General features: G+C 42.5%; 1 protein-coding gene across 35 annotated transcripts in view; it reads right to left on the reverse strand.

Annotated features, from left to right (window-relative positions):
• camk2b1 (calcium/calmodulin-dependent protein kinase (CaM kinase) II beta 1) overlaps positions 1–19524 on the reverse strand; it is a 75018-nt gene that overhangs the window by 14294 nt on the left and 41200 nt on the right. For 4 of the 35 annotated variants that reach the window (XM_047591036.1, XM_047591044.1, XM_047591037.1 and 1 more), the window contains 6 exons: positions 18616–18658; positions 16190–16285; positions 10159–10196; positions 8074–8106; positions 5098–5166; positions 1118–1162 (listed from right to left, as the gene is read on the reverse strand). In XM_047591036.1, the coding sequence (XP_047446992.1) occupies positions 1118–1162; positions 5098–5166; positions 8074–8106; positions 10159–10196; positions 16190–16285; positions 18616–18658 (324 nt within the window). The remainder of the gene's footprint in view (positions 1–1117; positions 1163–5097; positions 5167–8073; positions 8107–10158; positions 10197–16189; positions 16286–18615; positions 18659–19524) is intronic. The other 31 variants (XM_047591046.1, XM_047591065.1, XM_047591047.1 and 28 more) reach the window with 18 other exon arrangements.

The following is a 19524-nucleotide window of genomic DNA, read 5'->3' on the forward strand; positions in this document are numbered from 1 at the left end:
GCTTCGCGGAATGGTTGGCATGGCAACAGCTATTCATCATCGTGTCACATCCTGCATCAATTAACTAACTCAAACGGAACTTCATTAACTATTTCATTAAGTACATTAACTACATAAAATACCATGTTTTTTTGTTTGTTTTTTTTGATGAGTATTTTAGTGTTTAGTCAGTTCGGTGTTAGTCACATCCACTAACATGGAGGAGGTGGAGCTTATGACCAATACTGTAGTCAGTCTCCAGGGGGAGCTCTACTTGCTTTGGCCTCACGTTCCATCATCCATCTTTATACTGTCTAAGGACATTTCACTGACTCTTCATTTGCTAACTCTAACATTCAACAATGTCCACACATGTTTCCTGTACAGACATTATTATGAGCTCACAAGGTTTAACACTCTTAACTGCCCCTGACGGACAGAAGTGAGCAAGCACTCGAGAGATCAAGTGTGCTACTTTAAACCAGTACAAACTGTACCGAAAGACACCGTATAGCCTCTATCTGGCACTGAGAATTCAAAGCCATGCTCTTCTCTCAGAGGACTGTCCCAAAATTGAATGCAAAGGTGAATGTGGTTGTGTTACTGTTCCTCCTCAACTGTGCAGGTCAGCAAAAAAAAAACCAACGGGGGCATAACAAAATGCTTGGTCATGCCTACTGTATATTAGAGAAAGGGATCTCACTGCAAAGTCAAGCAGGTACAACACATACACATCCACACAAACCAACTACTTTTAGTAGAAGCCACGTGAAAGGGTAAAAAAAATAAATGACCAAAGATCACCGACAGTGATTAGACAGCTCTTTACTGGACTGAGCGCCACACAAAGCAAAACGTTGGAGCAACAGCTGTTGCTCAGCTCAATAACGGACTCATCCACTGATTTATGAGCATCCCTGTGCTGTGGTTAAACAGATAAGAAGCATTTTCTACCACAGCCAATCCCTGTTCCCTGCGTAACACGATGACACTATCTGAGGAGTTTAATATCCTGCAGCACACGCAGACACACATATGCAATAGATGCAGATCAGAGGCACAGGAGAAGATAAGGAAGAGGAGGTGAATGACAAAAAAGAGGATAAAGAGTGGGTCAGGACTGGGGAGTGGCGTGTACCTTCGTCCCGTCCACTGGATTATGGATGACAGTTGTCTGAGGTTCCTGGAGGAGGAGGAAGATGGAGAAAGATGGAATAAAGGAGAGAAAGTACAGAGGCAGGAAAAGGGGAGTGTGAGAGAGAGGGGAGAGAGGGCAGAATTTGACATAAACTTAGATAGAAAATGGACCAAGTGTGCAAAACTGAGAGAAGAGAAAGAGTGTCATGAATGTTGGATGAAGAGAAAGTGCTTGTTAAGGTTCGGTAGAGGAGAGGGGGAAGAATCCTCCAAAGCAACAGAGTGGGTGGACGAACTGAAAACTGTAATTTGGAGATTTGTTTCCTACATGCGCACAAATACACACATACACAAGTTTGTATGGTGACATTCATTAACATAATGCATTCCCTACCCCTAACCTTAACCATTACCCCAAAACCAAGTCTAAAGGCAAAAATGTCCTCACTTAGACAAACGTCCTCTGTCTGATGGTGTTAAAGCTCACACTGGTCCTCAGAAAGATAGCTGCACAAAAGCACACACACACACACACTTTCACATTAACACTGCTTCAGCTATAGCTACCGCTTCCCTCGTTAACCTTAATCTACAATGTAATGACTTGTTTTTTATTTGTCCCAAAAATGGAGTCCTCACAAAACAGATTTATGTCCTCACAACATGAGTAACACAAGTACGCATAAACACACACAGACAAAACAAGTACACAGAGCCTACGGCGAGAGACGGCGTAACTCAAAAGCAAACTCTGACTTTTTTTAAAACCTTAGCATAGCCAGAGCCAGGCTTTTTTCCAGTACATGACATTTCTTTATTTCTGTACCGCTCTGCTCTGCTCTGCTCTGCTCCGCATGCAAAATCCCCAAACTGACTGTCCCCAAATGATGGAAATACTCACTGAATCACATAAATTTGTAAAATGAAAGGGGACAAACACGAGAGAAAGGGAAAACAGCCAGCTCATACAATATGCATAAAATGTGCCGCGACATGGATAAACACTAGTCTAGGCGCCCCCGGAGAGAGCGCTGGCACACCCGACAGAAAAGACCGAGATAACCCCGCAAGATGTAAAACGGGTCATTCTGTTCTTTCGCACTCGACTCAATAGAAGAAGGCGATCGCCGTCGTGCAAAACACAGACACCGAATACACTCAGAAATGGGGGGGGGGGGGGGGGGGGTGGGGGGGGGGGGTTGTGCATAGAAGTTAGAGGGTAAACATTTCTCCTCATTATCCAAACTCGGCTTCTGCCACGAGCAGAGTCAGACAGGAAGTTAGGAACTGTCACTTGATGTAAAGTCAAAGCCAGAGCCCACCAGCAGCAGCACTCCTCTCACTCATAAGCTTCCCCGGCACAGGAAGTGACACCTCTGTCACGACCAATCATCGACAGTCTTCCTGGTGGTGGTGGTGGTGGTGATGATGATGGCGGTGTCGTCAGGGTAACCATCTCCTAGGGCAACAGGCGCCGGTAGCAACTTGGGAGTAGACGACGATGACGATGATGATGATGAGTGAGAACAAAGCAGCTCTGCTGAATGCTGAGTGGTATCAAATGAGGGGAATGTTTTGACCTCACATTAACGCTGCTGCTCTTCCAGGGATTTCCCTGGCCGAATTACACGATATCGTTTGGACTCAATCACATTCATTCATTATTTAAGGGGTAACCACACTGCCAAGCTCCACTTCCAGGTCAGAGGATTAAGGCTGCCTGTGAGTCTCTGCATGGCGAGGGAGCTCTGTAATGAAGTAGTTAATGTACCAAATGGCTAAACACTTACTAGATCGAGTCCCTGGCAACTGCACGGAGATCACAGCCACCCTCCCACTCTCTTTTCCTTCAAAAAAAACTCTTCTGGTCTATGCTCAAGCCCACACTTCTACAAACACGTGAAGGCAAACTTCCCATTAAAAACACCCCTAGATGTGCCGTATGTCTGCATGGCTGATAAGTAAAGTTAACATCACGTGCATGAACACATAGAAACACACGTTTAAGGAGACAACACGGAGAAAGAATGTCATGGCTGCACATATTGCACAAACATTTCTGAATAAAAGCCATATTATACATGATTATCACTCACATGTGTCACAGGTCAGAGGTTGCACAGACTAGTGGACTAGTTGGTTTGTCAACCTCACACTTTAAGCATCATGTTGACTATAATAACAAACTAGCAGCGAAATACTTCACTAAAGATGAAGCCTATAATACCGTGACGTCAGTCCTGAAAAGTAATGCATCTGAACAAACACCCGCTAACGCTAGCAGATTAACCAAACCCTCCTGTGGTAAAATAGAGAAGGAGGCTGCACATCAACTATTTGATAAAGTCATTAGACCTTTAGATGCAGTACATGGAGAAGAAATACCTGCTACACTATCCCATCTAACAACACACTGTGTAGCAGTATGAAATGCTATTGAAGGTGCTGTGTTGCAGCCTGTTTTTATACAGGTTATACATGTCTGCAGCTCACAGTATGTAGCACATGAGCTGCCTGTTGTCACCATATGTATTCAGGTCAAGACTATAAATTTCACTGTTGCAAAGCTTTACTTTCTACATCGTTTTTATTATAGATGTCATCAGAGAGTAGCTGGTGTCGACTTGACTTTCGTCTGAAGTCACACAGCCCTTAATTCCACAGTACAGATGGGACTGTATGATTCCCAAAATTGGAACTGAATGCTTAGCATCATTTTATTTATATATTTTAAAATTAGGCATTGGCACTATGCTAATACTAAATGTAAGTTGTCCTGTTGGAGCAGTAAAAGATAGATCACATGTTATGAGGCTGTCACCTCATCGTAAGGCAGAATTATGAAGTAAAAATAGTCCGTCACTAGCTGCACTGAACCATAAGCAACATGGAGAGGCTCTCGGCATGGACTAAAAACCAGTCATCTCCAAAACGGGACATTTAAAATCCTAAAAATCATTTTCTACATTAACAAATTGTGATGCTCTCATGTCCAAAACCACCAGTTTAGATAGTACCTGCTGTATCAGGAAATGCAATCATAAACACCATTACCGATCAAGATAAGAAGCGCTCACTGCACCCTAACCATTAATGAGAGGCAACGTTTCTAGAATTTAAACCAAAGGTGGCAAATATACGTCCCACCGGCCAAAACTGGCCCACCAGAGGGTCCAGTCTGGAAGACAGCAGAGATAACACAACAGCTTATTATTCTTTAAAATCTTCAGGTTGTTCATAAAACGTTTGTAAAAGAACAATTCATAACGTACCTGTACTAAAACAAAGGTAAAAAAATTGTAGTTTCCCACCATTATTTATGGATTATTATGCTCTTAAATTACTGGTCGGACTCGGTTCAAATCAAACTGGGCTGTAGGTGGCACTTGGACTAAAATGGGTTTGACCCCTGTGTTCTACGCTACCCTCCACGTGAAAACTCACACTCATCAGTCCCCGCTTTAAAACTGCAATCAGACTATGAGCATGCAGGTTTTCACTCCAACCCATTCGCCAAAGCATCAACAGTAGATCAGAGACTCTGTGAAACCTGCTGGTGTCCTCTTTGGGTTTGGTGTGGGGACACCCTGCAGACCTTTGGAGTCTCTTGCGCTCCCGTGGTGAGGAATACCTTCTCAACAATAATTTTACTGACATTCCCAGCAGGCACTGGCTGCCTGTGCTTCTTTGGCAAACTTTAAACTGACACAGAATATGACACGGCAGCACACACAGCATCCCCACCTGCCGCTGGGAAATGTCTCCCGACACCACCCGCTGCTTTAAGACCTACCCGACCCACCGCTGTGGAGTCAAGATCAACCACAACCGACAAGACAGACAGAGAGAGAAAACACAGAAAAGGTGAAGGAACAGGGGTAGTGGGGGTGGTGACGGTCGGGGTCATAGGAAGGAGGAGGACAGGTGCACGCACACACACATAAATGCACACCAGTGAAAGGGGCGTTAGGAGGTAAATACCAGAGCAGGTGAAGGGATGTTTCCTTTGGGGCTGGTGACTATGCTGTTTTTGGTGCTGTTTGTCTGGGGCTGTGCAGGAAAAGGAGGAAAGGGAGGAGACAGAACAAGGGCGTTAACAACAGCGAGAGGTGAGAGTGTGTCCATGTCCGTGTCCATGTGGATGTGTGTGTACCTGTATGCATGTGAGTTTGAGCTTTGCACCAGCTTCCTGACCGAGAGACCTTCGAGGAGGTTATGATTAAGTAATTCAGGCACCGAAAGACACAGATCAGGTATATCATTATGACCGCCATCCAGATAATGTGTCTCCCTTGTGCCTCCAAAACTGACATGGACCTTCTGAGGGTGTCCTGTGGTGTACGTGGGGAGGGGCCTCTCTCTGTGGATCATCCCTCAGATGCTTGATCAGTTTGGGATCTAGTGAATTTGGAGGCCAGGTCAACACCTTGTGCTGTTCTTGTTTTTAGTTGGCTGCTGCCATCAAGGAGTGTCATTGCTTTGGGGTGGGGGTGTCTGGTCTGATCTAAGTGGATGGTACAAGTCTAAGTAACATCCACATGAATGAATACCAGGTCCAAAAATTTCCCAGTACATCAAATTGTTACAAGATGGTTTAAATGTTATTTACTTCTCCTGTCAGTGGTTTTAATGTTATGGCTGATTGGTGTACATGCCACACAAAGAAGAAGAAGCTTTTTTTTTTTTTTTTTTTAATTTATCCGTGGAGATAATGGTCCGTCTGGTCAGTGGATGAAAGAGCCACCTTTCAACTTTCATCCTCAGGACTGATCTAAATTACGAGTGCGGAGACGCTGCGTGACGTCATCTGGTTGTCGCTAGTGACTTCCACTGAAACTCTACCGCTGGGCCATAATGAAGCACGTTAATAAGGCTTGATCAAACGCTCTTTTTGAAGGCCGCATATCAAAGAGCACTGGCCGGTCCTTTGACGGTTAGATTCACCGTGAGGATATCTGCATTAAATCTACATTACATTTGTAATCGTTAAGGGAAAAAAAACATGAACCTGAAATTGATATAAAAAAAAAAAGAGGTCACCGCTTACAGGTCACTACATCTACGCAATTACTAACGGTGGTATGTGAAAGGTCAACATAGAGCATTTCTGCATTTGAACCACTCATTCGTTCACACAGTCGTGGTTACACTCAGTGCAGGAGGCTGTTGCTCGTGTAGCGCCGGTGGAGCAAATCAGAGGGTTAAGCCACAAACATGGCGGGGTGCAAACCTGCGACCCTTCGGTTCCAGGCTGCTCCTCTAGCTACGACGCTACAGCTACAACAGTTATTCATATTCAAGGCAGCTTTGGTGCACTGTGCAGCGGTGTTTCTGCTCACACTGTGGGACATAGTGGAAGTCAAGGTGTCTGTGTGCATGTGGGTGTGTGTAGCCAGAAGTTTGTAAGCCACCGGGCTTAGGAGGAGGAGGAGGAGGAGAGAGGAGAGAGGAGAAGAGAAGGAGGAGAGGAGGAGGAGAGGATGCCAGCATACACAAGTGCAAAGACACAAGTCAAAGCATGCACTAAACAGCCGTGAAAATTAAAGCTTAAGTTCGACATCACATATAGACACACAGCAAACTCACACACAGTCAGTCATTCCCACACCCACACCCACACACATTAAACCAACCCAAGCAGCCACCAGCTGTCACTCAGCTGGAAAAATGCACTGGTCGCCCGAAGACAGCAGCGCTCCAGTTGTCTTAACGTAAAGTGTGTCTCATCGTGTGTTTGCAGTGAGAAAACGGTCAGAGGTTCAACCAAAGGAGGAGGCATCATTTTAATATAACAAAAGAAAACAGAGATAATGCATCAGGATCACAAAGTATGTTTACAACCAACCGCGTGATGGATAAAAATGGGTTCAAGAACACACAGGTGGTCTGTCAGGTGAAGGAAAGAAGACGGAGAGATGAAGAAGAGATGATCCTCAGGAAGGTTCACGGTTTAAAACATCTGTTCAGTTTGTAAGATCATTTTGTTATTGCAGCATCAGCCCTCTTTTACTTTTACACCTACTTAAAGGGAGCAAAATCCTCAGAGTAACTCTGATGGAACTGAAACGCTTGACTCTCTGTGACGCTAATCAGGCGCCACAACAGGAAGCTGCTGTCGCTAACATATAAAATGAATTATTCCAGAGATCTTTCTACATGAACTAATGGTGCGTTCCGTTTACTTTGAATTATCGGCGTTCCAGTTACATTAGTTGGGAAACCAGACGGCCGAGTCCATGAAAGCTATTGTCTGAATATAACATGGTGTGTTCAGTAATTACAATTTTTAGGCTATTTAAGCTACATAAATTGTAAAACAAACAAATAACTTGAAGCAACTCATGAGTTTTTTACTAGAATTATTTACACTGATGGAATCTGCAAGACCACACGAGGCAGAAATTTGTTTAATGTAATTGTAGAAAAAAATACACTATTAATCACAGTTTGCCATGTTGGTGTTTCGCACTGTTTTGGTTTTAACATGCTAGCAATTGTTAGCGCGACATGTGCTTGTAGCTAAATTACACTGTAACAGCATTTCAACACATGTATGTGGAAAAAAAACTGTCTGCACGACTTATTTAATGCAACAAAAACTAATCAGAAAAGCTAATAATCGGAATATTACGGGATTTCTAATTACTGTTTACACACGGAGCGGCCATCTTGGAAACTCAACTCGGGCGGTAGTGACGATTATACGACTTTCTGAGGAGGAAATTCGACTCCAGGTTGAGTTCCAGTTCAAAATTCCAACTCGGAACTCGGAAATTCCGACTTCTGAGTACAAACTGAACGCACCATAAGCACCACTGGATCAAAAATTAATACTTGAGCGAGCTGAAGGAGACGTGACTCCACCTATGTAGCAGAATAAGTGCGTGGGGGAGAGGTGGATAAAAGAGGGAGAACAAAAACAAAAAAATGGGGCAAATGCATAAATAGCATGCTCACCATATACTGGATAGTAGAGCTGGACTTGCGTTTCTGTCCTCAGGCAATTGATGGATGGTGTTGTGATGGATGGGCAGGTGGTAGAAGAGGTTAGGAGGAAATAAGGCAACCAATGACAACACGTGAATGAGGTGGTACAAAGAACAACAAAAAAAAAGATGATGTCAATGCATGTTTCAATCCTGAAGAGAAAAAAAAGCTAAAAAAAAGAGAAGTTGCCCGAGAGAAATAAGATTTAAAAGTTACTGCAAAAGTACAAGAGGTGCAAGCAGACAAAGAGGAGCAGTGGTCTGAGTGGAAGTCATCCAGAAGTAGAGAAGATAAGAGACCGCCATCTTCTGTTCTTCGGTTTGGGAGGAAATTTGGGGCAAGAAGCGCGAGCATCGGAGCAACCAAACAAGGAGATGCTATAAAAAGTCTTTTCCCAGGATTCATTTTAAATTTAAAATCTGGCTCAAACCTTTTGTCTTTAAATGCATAATTTATACATAAATAATTTAACTGCCCAATCTTAAATGACAAAAACGATACTTTAAATAGGCTGAAAATGTCATCTGCGTTGTTTTCTTGTGAATTCGGGTCAGGTCTGTTGCATTGTTTTGTAGTTTATTGACGAAGGAAAAGACGATCTTTGATTTTATTATGACCCAATCTGAAAAGCTGACTCAGGTCGCTATGGGGCACAGGAGGTTAAAGGTGGTGGGCAACTAGTGCACGAGACAGAGGCCGACGGGCGCCACAGCCTGAAAACGTCAGGTGCCGTTACACACATTCACGAACCGTCTGGAAAATAAGGCGGAGAAGAAGAACGAGGAGAGGAGGTCAAAGTCGCAGGAAGAACAAACGGAACCAGCGGAGGGTTTGAAACCAGGGAGGACGGGAGGGACGGCAGCAAAAAGGAGAAGAAGAAGAAGACGCCTTTAGAAATGGTTCGGGGCGAGTGTGTGTGTGTGTGTCTGTGTGTGTGTGTGTGTGTGTGTGTGGAGCCTGTTGCTAGGCGATGAGAGCGCTGCAGTGGAAGTAAGTGTCTATTTCTGTCGTCTGAGTTTCCAGGGTCCAGACTGGCAGCTATTCCTGGAACCGGAGTCACATTCCCTGCTGAACCAACACAGCAGGGAGGAAGGGGAGAGGGGCATTCACACACACACACACACACACACACACACACACACACACACACACACACACACACACACACACACACACACACACACACACACAAACCCTCACTGGTGCACATTAGCGTAGCACACATGCAAAACATGTGCAGGCATGCTCACACTCCTATTAGCGCTCTCTTTTGAACCCCCGGACGAACGAATGGGATGCAGTCGCACACGGTCGCATTTCTGCGCGCGCACAAAAACACACGTCTGCATGTCCACGTGCGTTAAAGCCTAAACCTGAAGGCGACGAAGAAGAACGGCGAGAAGCATAAACACCTTCGTGCCATGCTTTTGTCGATCTCGCGCTGCACAGATTCATGGAAGCTGTGCGTGGGATGTGTTACTGCTTTGCGTGCGTGCGTGCGTGTGTGTGTGCGAGCGTGGGATGGTGAGAGATCTTCAATAGAAGAGAATGAGCGGGAATGTGGGGTTAAAGACCAGATGGGGTGAGCGGGGGGGAAAAAAGGGAAGCACTGAAAGAGGAGGCAGACGCACAAAGATAATGAGAGGAGAGCTGGTTGCATTTAGTAGTTGGGGACGGAGAGGTGGCACCGAGTTGAATGTAACATCAAAATAAAGGGCGCTGTCAGAGGGATGCGCTACGCGAGGCCAGCGACGCGGACGTGCATGCACACAGAGACGTGTGCGCAGATGTGAATCGGGAGTAGGGCCGAGGCGTCGGATAAGATAAGTCTGAGAACTTCTTTACGTTCTGCAGCCCTCATTCAGATGCACATCGACGCTGACACGAAGAAAATAAATATACATGTAAAGAAAAGTCATAAAAAGAATGCGCCTGATTAGGAAGGAAGCAATCATGCAGCAGAAGAAGGTGCAGCGCTTGGAATTTAAGCGAGGAAGGAATAGTAGCGGGTAATAGAAGTGGGAGGAGGAGGAATTGTGTGATGATGAACCTTACCTTGACATCTGCCTTTTTGTTGAGCAAGGTCTTGGCTGCTGCAATGAGAAACAGATAGAAGGGATAACCAGTTAAAGGTGTAGGTGTAGCGCAACAGCGTCTCTTCTTCATCTTTATCCTAAACTGAAACCTTTAGAGATGACATTCATTTGTGTTTCATCTTTTTTTTTTTTTGATCTCTGTAGTAAAGCTGTCTTAGCTGAGGAAGCCCGAGGCTGGAAAAAAATGAAAAGAACCGCGCATTTAAAAGTGTGTTTTACAATTGCGTCAAAGTGACTGTTCTGGCAACGCTCCCACCTCCAGAGTTCACGAGATTATAGGAACGGGAGCTGTACGAGTAACTGAGTCATACAACTTCCCTTGATGTGTTTTTTTTTTTTCCACTAAAGCTGCATTTTTAGTTGCAAAACTGACGTTATATAAGATTTGTTGCAGGGCTTGAGAAGAAACGGATGCTTTTATGCATCTATAAGAGGATCCTCACTATTGGCCTGAGATAGTTAGTCAGGTAGACCAGGAATTATGATGTCTGTGTAGAGATTAGCTGCACGGCACAGAAGGTTTAGTTTTATAATCTGATGATTTGTCTTCCAAAACAAATATGTTGTAGTCAGTGAAATAAAAACATAAGTCAGTTCTTTGTTTCTTTCTCCCATAGCGGTGAAGAAGTCGTAAAAAAAAACAAAGATGGCTTCCACGTGAGGCGGGCCATCTAAACCTTAACAATAAGCCTCGTCTTCAAGCTCTCCTGAGAGGCCTTAACGAGGATTAGCCTTCAGTCTGCTCTCTAATGAAGGGAACTGAGGAAAACATGAGACTGAAGACAAAGTCCTCTGATGTTCGTAATACTCATAATCCCAGACAACAAAAGAAGAAGAAGAGGAAGACTGTCCACAGGGCGTTTACCGTGACTGCACTGCTAAAGCCCGGATAGTCTGATGCTGGATAGATACATGTTCACCCAGAGGGGCCCGAAGTAAGAGCGAGACTCTTAGTGTCGGTGTCGACAGGGGATTCAGTCTAGATGTTGATGGGACCGGACGTGTAGATGAGGATATATTTAACATTTATACCAAGATGCTGTGTAAGACTGGGGTTAGTTTGTAACTTTAACACAAGCACAGAAGAAAAAAAAAACGTCAGGCACACACAGAGCTAAGAGTTCTGTCCTGGCAAAACATTATGACCACCTTCCGAATGTTGTGCAGGTCTCCCCTGTGCTCAGAAAACAGTTGTGACTCATCAGGGAACGGACATGAGCCTTCTGAGGGTGTCCTGTTGTAAAAATGGAAGTGTTCTCCTATCCGTGGTCATAATGTTGTGGCTGATCCGTGCACTGGACCATTTTAGGTCTAAAGAGCCACATGTTCCTTTCAGGAGTCAGGAAACTGAGAAAGAAAAAAATGTAAAATGGTTCCATTTGAATTCTAATGTTGTTCGGTTTCTGGTAGTAAACTGGGAAATATCCGATGTTGTATGGAACCATAAATTAAAATCAATGAATATTTCTCTAAACTTAGATACTTAGATATAAGAAAAAATCCTCCATAAAGGTATCATTCCAAAATGAATGAGGTGATCGTGTATTTGATCTTTTTAACTGTTAATAATATCCAGTTAAAGTATTTTGTGTATTTTTTCTGCACTGAAGCAAAACTTAAAAGGCACCGAGATGATACCTATGAGTTTCCTTTCCAACAGTCGCCATACGTTGGAGGAAAGTACAGAATATTAGCAAAGTATATCATATTAGCACTGATGTCACCGTTTAATCATGAGCTGCAGCGAAGCTCTGACTGAAGAGTAATCTGTTCTATAAAAAAACGTTGCTACATTATAATGAATAATGCAGAGAGTCATCTGGGAAATTTTGGCGCCTATCACATCCTCCTCTTATTTACTTCGCCCTCGCCGGGACTTTTTAAGAGGCTGAGTGCAATTTCTAATCTAATCAGAGGCAATCACATCAGTCTCCAGCCATGTTACATAAACTACTGTTTCTACCAGTCTTTCCTTCTTTCTTTCTTACTTACTTTTCTTCCAAACATGCTCCATCGAGGCCAATTTAAACCATAAACATATAGCACATGTTTAAAAGTGAAAATTAAACCGGGTGCACACTTATCGTTGCCGCCGTCTGTCCTAGCTTAGTTTTTATTTTCCCATCTCAGTTAAAGGTCATGTCATGTGATGTGCATATTCAGCCGTCACCACAGGAGTAATACGAAGTGAAAAGTGAGCGCTGCGTCGTCCGTAGAGATGCGAGAGTGGCATGGATGCGCATGGTTTAATGGTTTTAATGCCGTGCCGTTCTTCCCCGGTCTCCTTTCGGAGGCCGGTTGCTACTGAGGACAAGAATTGGTGTCAGAGTCGTGTCAAGTTCACTCTCTCATATTCTCCGATGGCTCAGGAGAGGAGGAGAGGACACGGGAACGGAGAGGAAGTAAGGAGAAGATGAAAGGCACGTTATTCTGTCAAATACACCTCAGATACAAGTTGCTAAAAGAAAATAAATAAATAAAATTGGCGCTGAAATCTCTGCGGAAACCTGAAAAAGCGAAGGTGTAGAAGCAAGGGGCGCTCCTTACCTTGCCACAAATTACACATGAAGCAAGAAGAGAGAGGAGGAAGAGATTAAAACAAAAGTATCACCGATAAACTCTACAAAAAACTAAAAAAAAAAAAAGAGACAGATGAACCACTGCAAGAACAAAGCAAGGATGGGCATGAGTTCACGTGAAGATTGGAGTGATAATCACATGATAAATAAATAAATAAATAAATGAATAAAATGGAATATTTTACTACAAATAGCACGTTGAAGGCCAGGACACATTCAACAACAGCGTCTACAGAGCTCCTGCACGAGGACGGGGTGAGTTCGAATAGACGGCAATTGTATGCGTGAATATATCAAATAGAACGAGGCCTCCAGTCAGACAGTGAGGCTGATCTGGGGAGACAGCCCACTATAAATATTTGATTGGAGCCTCGTGGAGGCTGAGGGACACAGAGAGGACTGTGGAGTCCCACTGAGGCGCAGAAACAAGGACACAGTCTCAGCTTCTTTCTCCTCAGCTCGGTGAGACTAGACTGTCATGTGAAGGTCTTTGCTGCGGGTGCTGTTGGAAACACGTGAAGCTGCGTGCGACCGAGCAGCGATAACCGACTTGCAGGATGTGTAAGAGCTCCAACTAGGGCTGGGCGGTGTGACTAAAAAAATCTAAATTGCGGTATTTATCAAAATTCTGACGGTATCACGATATATTACGGTATTTTTGTTTTTAGCATTATCACGTGTTCACAACATTTTCTACTGGTTGAGAGAGGAATTAATGCAGTAGATTGACTAAGGATGGACTATTTTACCGTGATGATGAGTAAATATAGTGCAATAATCGCACACTAGTAGTAAAACAGGTTTGCATGGCCCCATGTCAGCACTGACTGCTGATGTGAAGATCTGGGGACATTTACAGCTAAGATATTAAAAATAATAACAATAATACAATTACGGTTTCATAGCTTTCATAGCTGATGTCATCTAGTGTTTTACTTTTTTTTTTTTTTTTGCATCAAACAAATATAACCACATTTATTTCGAAAGTATAAAATTTCACACTATAAAGGCCACTTTTCACTAGTGGGAAACTAGTGAAAACTAGTGAAAACTAGTGGACTAGTGTCCACTAGTATTTTACTTCTGATCTTGGGGGAGTATTGGTTGAAGTGTAATTGCATGTCCCATCGCTTCTTACCTGCTGCTGGTGGCTAGGCTAGTTAGCTGGTGTCTTCTTGTTGGTTGCTAGTTGGTAGCTGACTGCTAGCCTGCTGGTCGGTTTTTCAGTCGGACAAACCTTCTAGATGTGTTTTGCCTCAGATCATGGCACAAGGGATTGTAACAACTTATCCTGTGTATAAACTACTATAAACATATATAAACTACTATGTCTGTAATGTCAATAGTAGTGCGACCGGCTACCGTAATAATTGTAGTCTGCGCGCAGCATTTTTTCTTTCCTCATTCATAAAAAGCTAAACTTGGGGACATTTTTGGGGACAGCTTGAGCCGGCGGACAGATCATCCAAAACGGGGACTGTCCCCAGAAATCGGGGACCTCTGGTCACCCTAAAAAAACTGTCATTTCCATCTTCACCACCTCCCAGTGACGCAGTCACACCATGTGTGTTTAGAAGCGCTACATTGAAAATAGTCCAGCCTGAAAACTGTGTAATCACATACACCAGTATTAAAAATTCATATCGTAACGGAAAAAAAAATACCAGTATTCGGTATGCACCGGTGTACCGCCCAGCCCTGGCTCAAAATACGAAAACATAACAGTGACCTATAGCTCTCTGACGCTTACATTTCTGTTAAATAATCTTCTCTTTCAAATAAATCACAAAGGAAGTTAGTTATCTTCATCTTATTTTGAGCAGCAAACTGCCCAAACACGATAAGACAACAATTAGACTCCAACAAATTACTGCCTACAACATCCGTGCAAGAAGTTTAAAAACACGTGATTTAACAGCTTCGGAGGTTTATCCACTCCATCATGAGAACGAGCCCAGCCTTGCGTCATTTCACAGTGTTCATCATGCACCAAAATCCCCTTGTGCTGGAGCGCATGCACCAATCCAGTGCCCCATGCAGCATTCGCCAACAGCTCTTGGGCAGTTCCATCCTTAAAGTTACAGGGGTGGACTTTCCAGTGTCGTTGTCAGACAGAGAAAAGGAGAACGAGAGAGATTACAGATAGAGGGGGAAAGATTATTTTATGGAAACGGTGAAAGTGATACTGGTGAGCGACACGGGAGACAAACAATGACGAGTAGGGTAGAAATGAAAGAGTACAGGGATAGGAATCACATGTCATGAGATGTCGGGGGGAGGGGGAAGGGTGAGAAGGAAAAAAAAGAGAATCAAAGGACAGGATAGGACAGAAGTGTGACGGGACCGAGGCCATGCATCAGACCTCAGACGAGAGGTGACAACATGGGCTGACATGGAACGTGACAGTAGTAGCTGTTCTTCCATCATCTACACAAATTAACGTCCCAGGAAAGGAATTAATCAAGCGTTTTCATTTTGGCAAAAGTTAATTTCTTATTTGTTTTGCTTTATTTAGACAATGGGCAAAGATGCACGAGCGATTCTCACAGATAAGTGGATTTATCTTGTTAATGTGTCATGACTTCCCTGAAAAGATATAGATACTGTCATTTTCAGTTGCAGAAATCGAATTCTTCTTGTCAACAAAACCACTTTTTTAACCCTCAGGCATCAGTTAAAGGACAAACATGTCCAAAGAAATCTGCCATAAAAAACTTAACTGATTAATGTTTTTTTCTGCATAAATCTCTTAAATCACTTCAGCACTTTACAAAAATATGAAAAATACAATAATTTTAAGGATTTTAACCCTTTGAATGCCAATTTGATTACGTAAAAAGTGTTATTTTTCATAAAACTAAAGTTGGAAGACTAGATCATCTGGGGCATCAGATTTAAAATTATCTATGCTCTGGAGTCATTAAGGACAAAAACATTTTTTTTGTCCTTAATGACTCCAGAGAGCAGTAGTTTTTTTCACCTGACCTGTTAGATGTGAGACTTTGTTACAAAACACTGCAATACATGCACTAACACAGCCTAAATGAATTTTTTCTGGTGTTTGTATTTACTAACTGTCATTATGTTTTACTTGAATTATAAAAGTGGATGGGATATGTAGTGGTTGCATGTTGCATAAATGAATGCTAATTAGATGGAAGCATAGCTAATCCTGCAGCCGGTGAGCTGGTCGGTGACATACAACGTTAGCGGTGTGGTCGGCCATCATGCTCTGAACTCCCATGCTCAGGAGGAAAGAGGTGAGAGGTAACAGCGATAAATAATGACTGAGGCGGCTCAGCAGAAGAGGAAGTTCAAAGAGAAGAAGAGAGCAACAGCGAAGGGTGGGGGTGGGGGGGGAGGCAGGGTGAGAGGGGGTGGCATGCCCTGGGTGAGCCACCACCACGCTACCTTGTTCCACCAGCCCCGCGGTGGTGCCGGCGGCTGCAGCCACAGCTGCTGCAGCTGCAGTGACAGAGGCTGGAGCGGTGGTCTGTCTGCTGCCCACTGTTAAGAGTCCAGTACCCAGTCACACACACAAACACACACACACACACGGAGAAACAGAGTTACACAGCGAGGAGGAGAGGATGGGGGAGAAAGCCGTGAATGAGAGACAAAGGTGGTGGGGGGTGGGGGGGTTGACATTTAAGAGAGAAGGGCAGAAGGGTAGAAGACCAGGAGGTGAAGTGGACAGGATGAGTCAGACACAGCAGGAGGTTGGAGGGTAAGGTGGAGAGGGGCGGGGGGGTGACAAATAGGGCTTATTAGTTTAGATCACAGGTCTTCAACAGGGGGTCCGCGACCCCTAGGGGGTCTGCGGAGGTACTGCAAGGGGGGGAGGGGGTCGCAAAATATATATATATATATTTTAAATTTCCTCCACAAATTCAAATTTCTTTAAATGCACATTAACATGAATCCTACATATTTTAGCGTAAAGATGGAGGCAGAATTAATATTTGCATTAATATTTAATGCAAAAATGATAATAATAATAATGTATATTTATAAACAGCACTAAGTTGAGGTTAATACAGAACACATATAGGAGGTACTTAATCTCTCCATCAGTTTGGGTCCTTGGCCTGAAAAACGTTGCTGCTTTAGAAGAGGGGGATTCATTTCAACACACAGACAACTGGTATTAATCGGACGCAACACAAATTCTGTCCAACGTGGATCCGCTGCTCTGACCAGAGTGTCCCCCTCAGAGAGACGCACACCTCAGCTTTCACCCCGACACTCTTTTTTTTAAAAAGCCTGCAATTACCCTCTGTCTGCAAAGAGCGTTAATGTTAGGGTGAAGATGATCATGATGATGATGATGATGATGCAGAATTTAGGCAACGTGTTAGTTCGTGTTAGCTTCGTGGTGACCTGAGGAAGCGTGCGTTTGAATTTGGAGCTGATGTCAACCTGAGTCTCATCCCGATGACCTTCGACCCCAGCGAGACATCACATCAGCACGCGGCGAGAACCAGAACCGCCTCCGTGTCAGAGCGATGACTCAGAGACACTGAGCATTCGCATCGCACATGATTCACAACGTTGCATAAAACTAAAACTGCCTCTGTGTGTTGATGTTCCACAGATATATCTCTGACTTTATGATTTATTTTATTTTATTTTTTTTAAAACTCATTCTCCCTTTGACTCATTCACCTGATGACCTGCTGGAGGAAGAACAGGGAGGTGTTCGAGAGTGGTGACGAGGCCTCGAGTTAAAGAGTGGATGTTCACACGGTTTCACACAGTTGTGCTGTGACTCATGTTAACTGAAGCAGCATGACTGCACGCACACACGCACATTTATAGATACAAATATATACAAGTATGTGGTATTTCATTAACAGGAAGTTCAAAAATGATGATAAGATATATATATAAACACATGGCTTTCAAAGCTGCCTTCACTCGTGTTGTAAGTGATTCTTGTGTCGCAGTAAATGGAAAAGAAGTTATCATTTAACTCTCATTTCACTGACCACAACTCTCCTGAAAAGCTAAAATCTCTGTCTTCAGTGCATACAGAGATTACATGTTGTTGCTTAGAGCTCTGAACATATGTTTAAAATCACATTAAATGTTCAGGAGAGGCATGTAGGACAAGGACACGTTTAAACATCCACAGTTTGCAGATAAAATTCAGTGTTTCCCCACATTTAGACTGTTTCCTCTGCAGCTTGGTGCTAAAGTATTTCTTCAGGCCCGATTGGTCAGAACGTGTTGGGTTTAATGTTTAAAGTGCAGGGAAATAATCAGTATATTAATCAAATAGTGGGAGAAGAGAATGAATATTTATAATTGTTATTTTATTTTTAAGGACAACATGAATGTTCTCTCAAACTCAAACTCAAAAAGCATAATCTTGAAATGAAAATTAATACTGAACAGCTGCTTTATTACAGGATCATTCAAACCAGCTCATTAGGAAGTGGAAGGGAAACACTGAATCTGTGCTGAGATGAAATGGAAATGGCTGCATGCTCTCTTAACTCCTATTACACCTGATATAAGTCTTTGCTGAAGGGAGGCAAACACAATATACACGTGTGTGTTTACTGTTGTCTGTGTTTGGCAGAACAAAAAAACATCGAAATTAACCTATTTTCATCTTATTTTCTCCCATATGTTTTCTAGGATAAGATAAAAAAAAATGAAATTAATTAAAAATTCAATAAATATTTCAGCCTCCTTCAGAACTTATTTTTGTAATTGCATATGGAAGTACACACAGTTTTATTCATGTCTATTGACTGGTGCTAGCTGATATATATTGATGGCCGGTTTAAAATCATTGTAAGATTCACAAATTATTTCCCAGAAACACTTACCGGAGAAATTTCGAGAAACCAGCATGGTGGTAAGAATGGCCCCCTGAGAAGAAAACAAAAAGGGAATCGTGACCATTTATACCAAGAAGGGAATCATTTTTCATTTTTCATATTTTTAAAGAACTGAATACCAAAAAGAAAATTCAAAGAAAAGAGCTCTCGGATTGATAAAACGATCAATGAAATGTGGACGTCACCCTTCAAACCTCACAAAAAAAAAAAAAAAAAAAAAAAGTAGCAGCAATAAGCAGCTAAGTGGCTAATGTTGAAAGATTTTAACTGGAAAGAACATTTAGTGGAAACTCAAATAAAACCAAATCAAATTTTATTTATATATATATTTATATATATACTGAAGTGCTTTACATTTTGATTGACAAAAAATACATAAAAAGAGGAACAAACAACAAAAAAGGACATGGAGACAAATGAACACTGTAAAAAGGAGAAGTTAAAATAGAATAAGTTAAAATAAAAGATCAATATAAATTAAATAATAATAATAAATAAATAAAAATATAAATAGATAAAATATAGTAAGATATAAGAACATTAAATAAGAAAACAAACCCTTAAAATTAAGATAGCAAAAAAAACAAATAAATAATAGAAACAAGTAAATAATTGAGTAAATAAAAATAAAAATGGCAGAATATAAACTGTAAAATAGAATAAACTAACTATGAGACTACGACATAAAAGCCAGATTAAAGAGATGTGTTTTTATTCTACGTTTCTAACTCCTCTCAGATCCACCAGGAGGCTGTTCCACAGTTAAAGCCAAATATTTTTGCTAAAAGAGAGGAGCCAGAGGATCTGAGAGGCCGTTCTGGTTCATACAGTATGATAAAAACATCTCAGAGGTATAATCTGGTGCTTTAAAAACTCATAAAAGAAGTTTAAAATTAA

This window comes from Mugil cephalus, chromosome 8 (assembly GCF_022458985.1).
Source record: "Mugil cephalus isolate CIBA_MC_2020 chromosome 8, CIBA_Mcephalus_1.1, whole genome shotgun sequence".
NCBI lineage: Eukaryota > Metazoa > Chordata > Actinopteri > Mugiliformes > Mugilidae > Mugil > Mugil cephalus.